Source organism: Haplochromis burtoni, unplaced genomic scaffold (assembly GCF_018398535.1).
Source record: "Haplochromis burtoni strain Fernald_Lab_line unplaced genomic scaffold, NCSU_Asbu1 Contig_146, whole genome shotgun sequence".
In the NCBI taxonomy this organism is placed as follows: Eukaryota; Metazoa; Chordata; class Actinopteri; order Cichliformes; family Cichlidae; genus Haplochromis; species Haplochromis burtoni.
In genome coordinates, this window is record NW_024582507.1 from 752323 (window position 1) to 766705 (window position 14383).

Below are 14383 nucleotides of genomic sequence, written 5' to 3' on the forward strand. Positions count from 1 at the left end.
ACTAATGTGACGAAATGGCTTCTTTCACTTTTTCCAGGTTCAGCAAACAAGATGTTATGGCTGCACTAAGAATTAGACAACTTCAAAAGGCAAACTGCACACATTTTCTGATTTCAGGTTGGTCTCCTACATGACAAACCTTCATATGCATGCAACTATTGTAAAATAAATACATGAACTCATTTCATCTGAGTGTCACAGCAATGAATAACAGGCCTCATTTTAGCTTACAAACCTCTTAATATATACATAGTGCTGTATTACCCCAACAGAGCACTTGGCTGTCAGAGAGCAGGCTCATTGTCTGTAAAACTCCCTGCTGCTAAGACTGCTGGGAGACTTCCCATGATGCACTGAAGATTCTCCTCCTCTCCCTTCGTTTCACCCCCTGTGTCTATAGGCTGCAACTGCATATCATAACTTTGTCTTCTCTCTCCCATAGTTTATGTTTTCTCCAGTTTTTTGTTTTTTCTCTTTGCGCTTCTTCAAATCGTTTCTTTGCCCTCACTCCAACCAGTTATGGCTGTCCCTTTGAGTGGTTCTCCCAGAGGTTTCTTCCTGTTTTGCCAACAGCTTGCTCACTTGTAATATATTATATACTAAAACTCCTTAAGAAAATGATTGCTATAACTCAGCAGTATATAAATAAAAGTGAAGTAAAAATACCTCCTCCAGTTTGTATGTGATCATGGTAAAAGCTCTGAAGACGCTGTCTGTGGAGCCCGTGATGGTGATGATCCTTTCAGGACAGGATCCCTCTGAAATGTTGACTCGTGCGCTGCTCTGTTGAACCAGAAGTCAGCAGGTTATTTAAATTTCAGTAAAGGAATAGTTGGAAAATAAGTCCTTTAGCATTTGTTCTGTATAACAGTTGGAGGTGTGATGCTATATTTAAGGTTATATACTTAGCGTATGAACTTAGCGTAGTGTAACTTGTGAAGAGGAACAGGCCTGTTCCAGCTTTTTGGACAGCCTGGAGACAATTCAGTGATTGCCCAATTTCCACTTTTTTAGCTAATCTTCTCACAAATTTATTGGAAACAGGGAAGATAGAGCTGGACTAGTGGATGCCTTTAGCACACTGTGTCCCATTTATGCAATACATAACATAAAGTGTAAAAAATGCTGAACTTTTTACCTTTGGTTGCTGTAGTTAACATACAAACACAAATAAAATATCCGTCCTGTTTTCTTACTCTTGACAACTAAAAATATGATACACATTTCCCCAAATTTCAGCTCGTTCTTCTTGGTCTGTTCTAAAGTGGCAGTACAGCTCATAATTTTAGAGAAAGTAGAGTGATAATGACATAACATTGACATGAGAAGGTGACACTGTTTCTGCCCTCGTCTTCTTCCATTTTGTATGCTGGCATTTCTGGGTAAAGTGAGCAGACACAGGACTGTGTTCTGACCTCTGGGACATTTTCTCCAGGCAGCCCACTGACTCATTCCCCCCACTGTGACTGTAAGGCCCAGTGAGGACTGACAGGATGAGGCTCATATAATTGGGAAGTAACAAAAGGCCAGAACTGCCAAGCTAGATGGATGGATGAATGGATGACTACCACTAGTGAGAGGTTTGTCCCTTGTCCCATGACCTAACTATTCTTCTGTTTATCCGTATGCCTCATAAAATACGACATAAAACCTTAGCAGCAAGAGAAAGAATCAAATGTGCTGTAAAGTGTCAGCCTAATTACTTTCTAATACAAAGAGTTATCCAAGCCGCATTAGTTTGGCTGCACCCTTGAGATTTATAAAGAGGGAATCGAGGAGCAGACATAGAAAAGAGGAAGTTGTTTTAAGCAGGAAAAAGAAATAGAAAAGAAAATTGAGAGAGAGTGCAGCTAGATGAGGTGCAGTGAAGAGAAGAGAGGGAGGACTTAAATTGAAAAGGTGCTGTTATTGCCCAAAAGGCAATTCGGACAATGCACCTGTTCTGTATGCTTTTCAGACTCAAACCTCCAAAACAAGAAGAGAGAACTGAGCTGTATTATTATTACATGCAACTGCCAGAAAGCCTGACCAGTATTAGACGGCCTCTTGAGATTAAATTATGTTTTCTCTGGAGATGAACATACTGAGGGCCTAAAATAACAGAGATCTAGTGGCTTCATGTCTTGATGTAAAAGATAGGGACAAAGTGGTGCAGGGTAACAGCTAGTCACATCAGAGAAGCTGCATTCACTAGTCTCAAATGACACAAAAACATAATAATTAACACAGCAGAATGCTAAACAATTCTATTGAATGGTGTCGGAATGGTGATCGAAATCATGGACACTGTACCTCTTCCCGTATTCGTTTCACAGTCTCTCCTTTCTGAAAAAAGATAAAACGAAGGACAGCTTTAAACAGATGCAAATGTGCTTCAGTTCACCAAACAGTTACAACACATTGTTAGGCAAAATATCTGCCATTTCTAACCACGTTAGACGGAAATTGCTCAGAAAAAAAAAAGCATCGATAAGGCTTCAGTCTGCAGTGTATGCAGCGATGTTGTCATTTGCACTAACTTTGCAAAAACATATCAAATATACAGCATCTGAGCATATGAAGGAAATGTACACCTGCTGTAACGGCTGTGCTCGCAGCGCGTGTGAAGAACTCCTGCCAGCGACAATAACATTTTGTCAGACTTGTGTCACACTGCAGCACGTCCTCCACTGATTTTTTGATTGCTTCGTCTCCCCTCTGCTATTTTATTTTGGCTCAACTTCATCCAACCTGTCATACCTCTGTTCACACTTTCGTGCAGCAACTGACGACCACTTTCTTTCACCAGTACCAAAAGCAATGTCATCTCACACCTCGGCAAACACTGTTGTTTATGATCTCGGGAAACGTATTACTTGGAGTCTATTGTGACTGTGCTGCTGGTGTTCTATTGATGGGGAAAGGATGAGAGGTTTTCCCAAAGAGATAGGAAGGGGAAAAAAGGCTAGAGGGTGGAGCAGTTATTATTTAGACAACTTATTAGCTCGAGTACTTCAGACAAAGTGCCTCCCACTCTGTCGAGCTGCACAGTATGCCCCATATTCAAATGCTTTCACCCGATTCCTTTTTTACATTTTCTGTTGTCCACATCCATTGCAAAATCATTCTTTCCAGCACTTCACAGTTTTCTATATTCCTCTATTTTTCTTCTTTCATCCATTGTGATGCCTTTTGTAGGTGCAGAAGGCTCGATAGTAGGGGCTACTGAAGCAACACAGTCTCAATAGGCATTTCCTAGCAGACACTAAAAGTGCCCACAAGGGGCCAACTGTAATGCAGTATGTCTTTGGAGCTCAGTTTCAACAGGAGGCTTGCAGTCGGTGCTCTAATGTTTTTGTTTGATGGATTACTATGGTGCTTTGTGAAAGGTGGGGGAGGTCTTAAGAGGGTTGGTTGAAGACAATTACATTTAGGATGGGAATATTCAGAACAGCAAGTCTTTGTTACAGAGCTTTGTGTTCTGGTGATTCAAAACAAAGTCAAGGCAGAGGGAAATTATTCTGCAGATGCTTTGAATGATGGAAAATGGCTACTGAGTTATATAAGAGCAAAACATCACCCATATATTTTAAATCACTGTTTTTTTTAATGATTATTCCCTTTATATATGCAGATATGTTTACGAGTAGAATTAAAAATAGGAATTCTCACCTTTCCTATGATGCTGCCAACCTCCTGAATGCAAAGGGATGAAGATGATAGAGCATAAATAGAAACCAGGGAAAAGGCAAAAACTGATCACCCTCATAGTAACTGTTTATTTTTAGCATGTATGATTATGAAAAAAAAAACATTTTCACAGGACTCTATGTGCACCTGTGAAAAACTAAGTACACCCCATCATTCAGTACCTTGTAGAATCACCTTTAGCAGCAATAACTTAAAGTAATCGTTTTCTGTGTGACTTTATTTGTTTAGGATTTTTGCCATTATTTTCATTGAAACACCTTGATTTTTTTTCACAGCCATTTGGTTGTGACCCTTTTTTGACCAAGCTTTGACAGCCTCTGTTTCACTCTTTGAAACCATCTTGCCTGTCAGTGACTCCGAGATGGCCAGTTCCTGTGACTGCAGGACCCGTTCATCATGTTTGTGCTCATAGGCTTTGTTTGGTTCTTGACACATGTGGCTTGGAGTTTCTCTAAGCATCGCACGGTCTGACTTTAGGGTGAATTTGCTGGGATGCCCACTCCTGTAAAGACTGTGGTATTGTGTTAACACGCAGCTGAATCCTGGAGGCCAGCAAGCTGCCAGAACTTGTGCTTTTACAGAGGTGCTCACTCTTTGTCATAATCAATTAATCAAATGCATTTGATTATCAGTGCCTGGCTGCTGTTTGCCCTCTTAATTCCGGTGGAAACAGTGAGGGTGTGCTTAGTTTTTCGCAGGCCTGCCTATCACATAATCCCGTGAAAGCTTTTTATTTTTCACATGACTGTGATGTGTGAGGCTGTGACAAATCTTGTGCTTGAAAATGCCTTGAGTGCTGAAGCATGCGTGCATTCATTCATAAACAACCTTTCCATGCATGAGCAGTCGTAGTGTGAGGGTCACTCCCAAGCCCCCGTCGCCAAAGTCCTGCTCACAGTTCATGGTGATGTGGGAGTGGCACTCAGGGAGACGCATGAACAAGGCTCATTCGCTGGTCACACAGTCAAGCGAAGGCCAGCACTCGTTCTGTGGTTGTCCGAGATCGTTCAGTGCTGCTCTGGGAGAGAACAGAATTCAGAAAATATGATTCTTAATTATTTTTGTGTCTGTAACATTTCCTCCCTACCACACATATGCTCATGCATACACTATTGTTTCTAGCTCATGGATTTCTGAACAAACATTATAAATACTTGAAGAGAAAAATTAATTCAGCAACATTATTCACTGAGCACTATGTGGCACTATTATAACTAATGGTGTTCTCATTCATTTCTGGGAAATTGGATGCTTGTGCTGTATCTAACTCTATTGTTTACTAAACGATAATTCTGGAAGATCAAAAAAATTCAGATAAATGAGGACAAATCAAAGCGGAAATCAAACACATTTGTGACACGGAAGAGCTTTCAGGCAGGCAGAATGTCATTGTGAGCATCTCGGTGAGAAAGTTGTTCATTAGTTCAAGTCGATGTAATATCGATGGCGAAATTCATAACAAAGTCCTAATGAACACCACTGTGCATGCAGGGTATTGACCAGGAGCACCAGCAGTGTCAGCGATGCTGCATCTCATCATAGCTTTGGGATTGGAAGAGACTGTGGGTGGCCATCGATGACTAACTGTGTCTTCATTACCTGACAAGCAGTTTCTCTCACGGCGAGCTGAGTGACTTTTAAAATTGGATGTAACAAAGAAAAAAAAAAAGAGTGTAGCAGGAGATTCATGCAAAGTTAATCAAATTCATAAAATGGAAAATGTTTGGGGCTTCTTTGGGGATCTGATTTTATCTGCTCCATCACACTCGGATGGAGGAAAAAAAAGTGTTATGGCGAAGCGGAGCAGAATTTATACACAGACAGCAAATTAGATGCATCTGTAGTCATCCCAGGATGACATTGTGGCAGCAGCTTTGTGCATGCCAGTTATGTGACAAACCGAATGATGATTAATGCCTGAGTCACCTGGATGCTTACAGTCTTAGCATGACGTGCATAATTAGTTCACTGAGTCATTTTTGCTTCCTCTTGTTATTCTTTTTTTTTTATATTGCCTTACATTTGTCAGCATGGAGAGCAGAAGTGCATGTACAAGGGTGAAAGATGTGGATTGCTGCATCTAAATAAAACTGTTTCTTATTAATTTTAGAACTTTCCAGTTTCCAATTTTTTTAACAAAGTGAGCAACAATATTTTTTTAGTCTAAACTAACTAGCTAAGGTTGGCATCACGTACCAATCAATAAATTAATAATTGGTGTATAAATGTTGAACATTTGTGAAAAATGTTGATCACAATATCACAGCAAGAAGAAATTGGATCATTTTATTTTATCCTTGTTGATTAGAATAATAACGCTTTGGCTAAAAGCTAATGTCAACTAGAGAGCATCCTCAAGAGCAAAATGGCAGGCTTTAATGTTTCCAAGTTAATCATCTTAGATTGATGTGTTAGCAGGCTATATACTAATTAGCACTAATCCCAAGCTACAGCTGAGGCTGATGTCATTATTGTTACTGCAGTATTCTTAAAGGTTCAATAAATGCGATTATGAATATTGATACAGCAGCACATGGCTCTTTGCTATGTAGATATGAATTAGTAAAGTAATGATCTCTTAGCAAATAGTGAAGTCACATTTATAAAGAGGCTACTTCAGCGAGAGGCTGCTCACTGCACATGACACTGGCTCAAGCCCCATCCCCACCCTAACTCTAACCACACAGACCCATTTGGCTCTGCAGTGAGCACCATTTGAAACCAGGAGCCCTGCTGTTAAACCGTCCCTGTGTTTCGTTTTGTTTTAAGAGAAAAGTGGTAATAAAGGCGGAAAGGTGGAGCACAGTTCAAAGCATTCAGCCAACTCAGACCCCATAAAAACTGATAACAGAGAAAAATTTAATTAATGTATTTATATATCACCCAACTTAAGTGCACTTGTTTTATCTCAGCTCAGAGAGTCTTGAGAGTCTTCACTAGGGTTTTACTGCTCTGCTTTACTCTCTGTTTTACAATGTGTCTGCCTCCTCTGTGAAGGAGTAGAGTTAGCTTAATTAACATATCACCATCTTCCTCTAATCTCTACAGAAAAAATACATAAAACCAATGCTTCCCAAGCATCCTGCAAAACAGCGAGTATTGCTGAGCAGAAACTCCCAAAAAGAAGCTTGGTGATGGTGGCAAATGGAAGCAATAACCAACAGACGGTAATAGCAACAATCGACCCCTTGGATAATAAAGTGGACTTAAACCACAACCAGCTGCATCAAATGATTCTTTGTGGGCCTTCATAGCACATAACAATTAAAGCTCAAATTTATAATAAAGAGTTTTTTTAAAACACTATTCCTACATGATATTTCCAAAGTGTAAATATTATTTTCTCTATTCTGTGATCTACTATAGAGCTACATTTATGCTTACCAATTTCACCCATATCAATATATCTGTGCTCCTTTCTTCCTTAGAAATTATAGAACTACTTCTTTGGTCCAGTGGACTAAAAAAATTCGATACCTTTGACCCTACAGTAGAAAACCTTTTCAGCGGCAGAGTGAGCATTTATTCTGTGGTTCAGAAATTGTTATAATTTTCTTTAAGAATGTCATTAAGAACAACAAAATTATCTCCTTTGACTCTTTATTTGAAAGGTATAAAATTTGCTATGAAAAATTCAAATGTCCCTTTAAATCAGTCCTGTAGACAGTTGCTAAAGATCAAACCAAAAACCTTAAAGTTCCTTTTTTAAACCTGTAAGACAAAATCCAACACATTAATCATGCAATACTAACTAAGACAAAAGATGCCTGAAAACAATGCCGCTTGGGATCTCATTATTAGCTACATTTACATGCCAACTTCACTAGTTTCTCTGAGTATTAACTGCCAAAAAAAGTTCTGAATCTGTAATTCAAGTCATCCAAGATGACACCAATCACAAGCAACAATGGGCCATAAGTTAAGGTAATCTAATTTCATTAAAATAAATATTTAGACCTCAGTCTTTGAGCTACACAACAACAGTGATCCTAACACTTGTATGGCAACAACTGCTGTGTCACGCAGATCAAATGATTTGGGATGTAATGCACTTTTAGCCCAGTGCTTAACTCGAATGAGATGGAAGGCTGCCTGTCCCCATTCAGTGGATCAATGAAGTCATGACCTGCTCTGAAATGAAGAAGGTGAGATACTCTGTTTATGTTTCACTTAAGAATATATATATTACAGAGTGTTTTCTTTTCTTCACTGATTATTGCTTAGGTGTAAACAACTTGTACTTTATATAGACACCTTAATTTCCATGCACTGTAAATCTGTTGTTTTCTATTTTGCTTTTGTTATCTTTCTTTATTGCAAGGAGGCAAACAATTGTTAAGTGTTTAAATAACTAAGTTTAACTGAGTGAGCATTGCCTCTAAAACAGCCCAGGGGAGGCTACATGGACCCATTAGCTCAACTAAGTTTTGAAAAACAAATGAAGAAAAAAGCAATACATAAATTTATAAATAATGATGTTTGAGAGTTTTATATAATTTAATAATAATTTAGCAGTATGCACTTTCATATGACTGACAGCTAACCATCTAAGGTCTACGCCATCATAACCCTAACCCTGCACTTTGGCATGTCAGTATCAACCATTGCTAGCAAAATGGTGCTTTGCAATATCAAAGAAAAACAAACACCTGAATCCTAAAATATCTACTGAGGTGATCTAAAGTATAACACTAAATGTAATTCAGAACATTTGAGCTTTTTTAGGTATTATTTTACATAGTTTAAAGGTACCAGTATGACATCATATACAATCTAAAACCCTTCTGTGACATTTACAGTAAAATGTATCCACACAGCATAGAAAATATAAGCATGATTAATTTGTTGGCTTCAACCTATTTTCTTAAACGTATCAAACGGTCAATAAAATCCACATAACTGAACTGTTGGGATTAAACTGGAATATAGTTTAACCCCTTAGCAGTCCTATTAGTCCCCTAAACCATCCAATGTCCCGTGGGCGGTACGTCCGACTGCTAACAGTTTAAACTCTGCACTTTCAATACAAGTTGAAACGGAGACTCTCTGAGACTGCTGCATCTTTGGAGTCAAGCATGTTCATTGACTCCAAAGGGTTAAAAAAGTTGAAATTAAACTTTTGCTACTGTATCTTAAGTAGTTCTGAAGCTGTGACAACATTTGTCCACAAACAGGCAGACAAACGCCTGTCCAGCAGCTTTATGGTGGTTCTTCAGTGTCTTGGGGACTACATTTTTGAACCATGACACACATGCACTCAGAGGGCGAAAACAACAACAGCTACGTTTTTGCAGCTAGTAATTAACGTCTCCCCTTTGACTCATCAAGGCCACTTGTCTGCCAAACACATTCCAACCAGCCTACAGTGCTAATGCATACCAGCCTACTGCTGCAGTCCTTCTGACAATGCCTGACTTATGTGTGTGCGTTTATAAATCTACATTCTGTCTATACATTTGGTGAGCTATAAGAGGAGATCATGTTTAATAAATGGCTGTTATTTTAGAGTAGATCCTATTCCGCAGTGACTTGTTGTAGGCAGGTTTATTGCTTTTACTTAACGTGCAAGGACATCGCTGTTTGTTTGATTTATTAATGCACTGGATGCCTGCAAAGACATGTTCAAATACTTGCACACAACCTTCTTAAGATGTCGCAGAGGTTGACTGTCTCTGTGAGCTTTATATTCCCACCGTGGCCATGGCACGTCTAACATCCTAGCCCATCAAAATGTGGCAGGAAGTGGAGCGGAGTGCCTTTGTGCTGGATTCAGTTGCATCAAATCAATCAGCCTTCATCTGCTTTTTTTTGAAAGTGATGCTCATTGGATTGACTTACAAAGCTATCAGTTAGGAGCTCATCTACATACAATTTCCATAAATATCAAACAGAGCCAAAGGGGCTGGAGATAAACAAAAACTGGAGCATTTTACTTGCCATCAGCTACAGATTTAAGGCTAAGTAATCATGACTTTAAAGTTGATCGATGCATCCTGAACACATGTGTTATCACAGAGCACATTTATGCAACCCGTAGGCTAACTTCATTATCTTTAGGCACTGAGGGGCATGGCTAAAATGTTAGCACTTATTGCATTAGGAGTTAATGGTTAGAGGGATCATTATGTGCATCTCTGTGGGTTGATAACAAGGCATGTGCTCTGTGTCTGTGTGAGGGCGGTGAGTCTCTGAACTCTTCATTTCCAGAATCCCAAGCAGCACTGTTGCAGGATGAACAGAGCCCCTCTGTTCTAAATTAGACCTGGTAACAGAGAACACGGAATTAGCAAAGTGCAGACTGCAGCACTAGGCTGCCAAACTGCAGTCAGACTAGGAAAGAAAGGTGAAGAGTCCACCTACTGTTCTGCTCCTATGTCACTTATATTGTGACCTGGGTCTTGCTCTGCTTGACTGCATAAAGCATGAAAGAGCTTCAGTTATGAGTCACTGCTTTTATCCAGCCTTATATACACCGGATTAGGCATGACTTTGTAACACAAAGACTGAAAACAAATGACCATAAGAGTCCTTGGTTACTGTTGACTAAGTAAAAGTAGCCAGATTCAAATAATTTTTTTTTTTTTTTTTGGGGGGGGGTTGTGATTTGGGGGCTGCTATGCTAAACTGACCGAGTATGTGACAACAAAGGTCACCACTTTATTAGTTCATCTGGATGTTTACAAAAAGCAGTTTGGGTAATAACTGATTCAATTCAATTGTATCTATACAGCACCAATTCACAGCAACAGTCACCTCAGGGCACTTTACACTGTAAGATAAAGACTTTCCAATATTAAAGGTAAGAACCCCAAGCCCTTATCAGCAAGCACTTGGCAACAGTGGGAAGGGAAAACTCCTATTTGCCAGGAAGAAACCTCCAGCAGAACTGGGCTCAGGAAGGGGCAGCCATCTGCCGTATAGGTTGAGGGGAGAGGGGAAAGAAAAGATGTTGGGGGCATAAGAAGAGATAATTTTAGCCTTGCTAGCAGCTTGGCTTTGGGAAGGCAATGCCTACACCAAAATATCTCAACAAATAATTCTAGTGGTCATGTATTCTCCTAATTTTGGTTATTCTGACTTGTTTTTACGACATCACTAGGTTGACTTTTATGGATTTTACTGAAATCATTTTTGCACAGATACAGACTTTCCTTCTCGCTTGTGTCTCTGTCACTTTTTGCTTACTAGTATCGCTATACTGCTGAACTGTTGGATGGAGCTTTTGCATTAACATTCGTGATTCTATGGACATTTGTGTGAAAAATACTTAAACTAATCACATTCTCATTAGCCTTAGCTGTCCTTTTGGATTAATGCAAATGATCATGTCAGCATGCTAAATTCACACGAGAAGAACAGAGCTGACGAGCCCCAAAACAGAGGCCAATGTGGAAGCGTATTAAACCTCCTCTGGTTTTAAAAAATTAGTTAAGTTTGAATGGAAGTCAATGGAAAATGACCCTTTATATTTCACCTCGGTATTCCTGATGAATTTATGACTGTCAGTTGCTAATTTTGCTAAGTTATTCATGTTATTAGCTAGGTTCAAATTAGTGAATACAACAAAATGGTCAAATAACTGTTTCCATTAGTGTAAAAAAACAGCAGTGGCAAAGCAGATTATGTTTTAGAGTGGTCGCTTCTTGTGACTGACAAATTACTAATGCTCAGCTCAAAACCACTTAACTAGAATTTACTAATCGTTGATGTTTTGTGGCCTATTCCACCATTTATATACAGTCTATGGCTAAAGTAGATCATTGCAGTAGGACAATCTGCGTCCTTTCAGCATTTTCACTATCAATATGTAAGATTAAGTTGAAGTTTTTTGCTCAAAGGAACAATTTTAGCCTTGTTGTCTTTATGAAAGTTGGTGTCTTCAAAATACTTGTAAATCTTTCCCACGGTCATTAGCTGAGAACATATAGCACAGACAACATGACAACGAATAAAAAATCGACAGAAAATCCCAACACCACGCTTGTTATTAAAAAGATGTAACAATGTAAAATTATCCTTAAAGTTAAATCGAGCAAGAATCCAGAGTTGGTGTTTTTTTGTCAACCGTCCATAACCTCAAAGATATCATGGATAAAAGCAATCGGCATACATCCCCTGACAGCAACCACAGTTTTTTTTCTTTTCCTTGCCAGATTTTCAGGTGCTTCCACTACAGAGAGTCTGTCAAGATGAAAAGAATGTTTTACAGCGGGCTTGTTTGGAGGACTGGGCACCTGTTCTGAGACAACCGTATCCCTCACACAATCCTGGCAAATAGGCGATTCTGGGCTGGCTTAGAGGAAATGAAGAAGGACGTGCCTGGTCTCCATGGTGAACAACAGAAACAGGGTATGCCCCCGCCCCTCCATATGTGGGACCGGGGGTATTGTGTGTCTGCTCCATCAACACGCATAGGCGAAGAGGACAGGGTGTCCCTCGGGTGGGCACATATGGAGCAGTAAGTGGGAGGGTGTCAATGTGTGTACACACGCACAGTGAGAGTACCAAGAGGTGAAAGGCCATTTACACATATGTATACCCCCCCACCCCAACATTCATATGCCTATGTGCCCCAAAACAAAACTCAAAACAAGACACACACACAGCTGCTGGGATGAAAGGAGTCAACAATCCACACAAGACACACACATACAGACAGTGTCCAGTGGAAGGACAACAGCGGACAGGCTTTGATCTACTCAGAACTTCCACAGGAAGACTTTATACACCCATCTGTCACGACAAACTCAAACTGCTGCGATGTTTGAGTACACGGGGTGACACAATGAAAGCGTCATCTCCTCAGACAATGATGAAAAAATACAACAGACAAAAGCAATAAATCTCCAGGCTCCTCTTTGCTACTGGTTAGTCGGTCTCCAAACTTACATGAAATGCACACGTCTGCTCGACTTACGTCTAAACAAACGTTCGGCCATTTTAAGCGTCTGTCTGTAAATCTGATTACTTACAGCAGAGGAGAGGGTGTGTGAAAGCACTAACATAGCTAATGACTGCATACTGAATAGAAATGATGCAAAGGCCTCTTGATCAAATAAACTCTATTCCTTGTAACTGAAATTTTCAAAGTGGAAGTGCTTGCTTGGATTAGCTTTAACCACATCACAGCAAATGGTCATTCCAAGATGCAGCACTTGTACCGCTTTTTGAGCAGCGCCACAGTGATGTCAACACATCTATGTGACTGTGGAATTTTTAAGTGAAATTTTTGCCTTTGTACAAATAAAGCGTACTATCTCATGAATGCTTTCAAATTCTCTTTAAGCTGCAGCTAATAGTAAAAACATCATTAAAGTTTAAACCTCTGCTTTAGCGCTACAGCGTTGTGTGGTGACTCAAGAAAAACTTTCTTCTAGTCTTCAGTGAGGAGCTGCTAAATCCTGATCAGACCAAAGAAACATTTTGCATCACCCACGTTAGATTATGAAGAAAAAAAAAGAAGAAAAACTACAATAAATTGACAGTAAATCCCTTTCAGTATAGTTCAGCAACATATATTGCAAGAATAATGAGCACTCGATTGAAGAATTAAACGGTTACACCAATACAGCTGCACTTCCATAACCTCTCCAGGGTCGAGAGGCAAAAAAAGAGAGAGGAGAAGAGGGCTTTAGTTGTGAAATAGGAGAGGCTTGAAATTAAAGAGTAGTGTTTCATCTCTCGGCATGTCTGTCTCAGCTCTGTCACATATAATGGGAGGGGTCAGCCCTTGGCACAGAGGGGACTGTCCTCTGCTATCAGCCCACCGCTTCATCTAGCGTTAAAGCATAACCGTGTAAGCCTGCAGTTCAAGTCGCCTGTCAACCGCAGGGCTCCAGAGAGGGTTATCAGGCCCCCGAGCTGTCGGCTGCTCCTGCAGCAGAGAGAACGGCCAGCGGTCACATTCACTACGGCCACCGCGCCTAAATGTGGGCTGACGCTGATAAGATTACCCCAGGGCAGTGTGTTTTTAAAACATTCAGTAAAACTACAAGATTTCTGATTTCTGATTTTATAAACAAAGCCACTGAAAAGCTGTCTTCACAATGAACGCGCCTAATTGAAAATCCTGCGATAACACGCCTTCTGAAACTTTGTGGGTTTGTCAGCTGAGTGGTGGTGGGGGGTAATACATTTGTAGCCATTTATACACACAATAAACTTATTCACACAAGCTGTAGAGCCACTGTTTATTTACATCACTGATATTGGAAATGGCTGCATTTTAAAAGTGGCAGGAATCGTTACTGTCAAGGCTTCTTCTTGTCATTGCAACTTACAGTCATGTCAGTTTGTCTATACAGCTTAGACACAGACAGCTTTCTGTGGCAGAATCTGCATACTTACAAGGGAACCCGGCAGCTAATGAACAGCAGTGTAATTGACATACTAGCACGGGAGTCTATAAAATGCCATCAGTTTCTCTCACTGTCAGGGTGGAGCAGTATTTATTTAGTTCTGGCTCAATGGGGATTAATAAGCATATACCCTTGAAGGAATGTGGCCACTCTGCGATTGATCAGTTCTAGATGCAGTTGTTTTTACAAAGAAACACATCCCCTCATTAGGTAAACCCCAATCCCTCCCTTCTTCTCATTATTGCCAGTGGGGGGAAAAAAAACAACAACAACACAAACATGCAGATAATGACCTTATAAGGAGATGTTTGTGGACTGTCAATTGTTATTTTGAT

The 14383-nt window shown here is 40.0% G+C and overlaps 1 protein-coding gene across 2 annotated transcripts in view; it reads right to left on the bottom strand.

Annotated features, from left to right (window-relative positions):
* Positions 1–14383, bottom strand: part of LOC102305912 (poly(rC)-binding protein 4) — a 34806-nt gene that overhangs the window by 16224 nt on the left and 4199 nt on the right. Inside the window, exons 2-5 of one of the 2 annotated variants that reach the window (XM_005931791.3) lie at positions 4519–4703; positions 3652–3675; positions 2293–2325; positions 667–783 (exon numbers count right to left, since the gene is read on the bottom strand). In XM_005931791.3, coding sequence (XP_005931853.1) covers positions 667–783; positions 2293–2325; positions 3652–3675; positions 4519–4626 — 282 coding nt within the window. In that variant the 5' untranslated portion in view covers positions 4627–4703. Of the gene's footprint in view, positions 1–666; positions 784–2292; positions 2326–3651; positions 3676–4518; positions 4709–14383 lie in introns of both variants that reach the window. The other variant, XM_005931790.3, reaches the window with a different exon arrangement.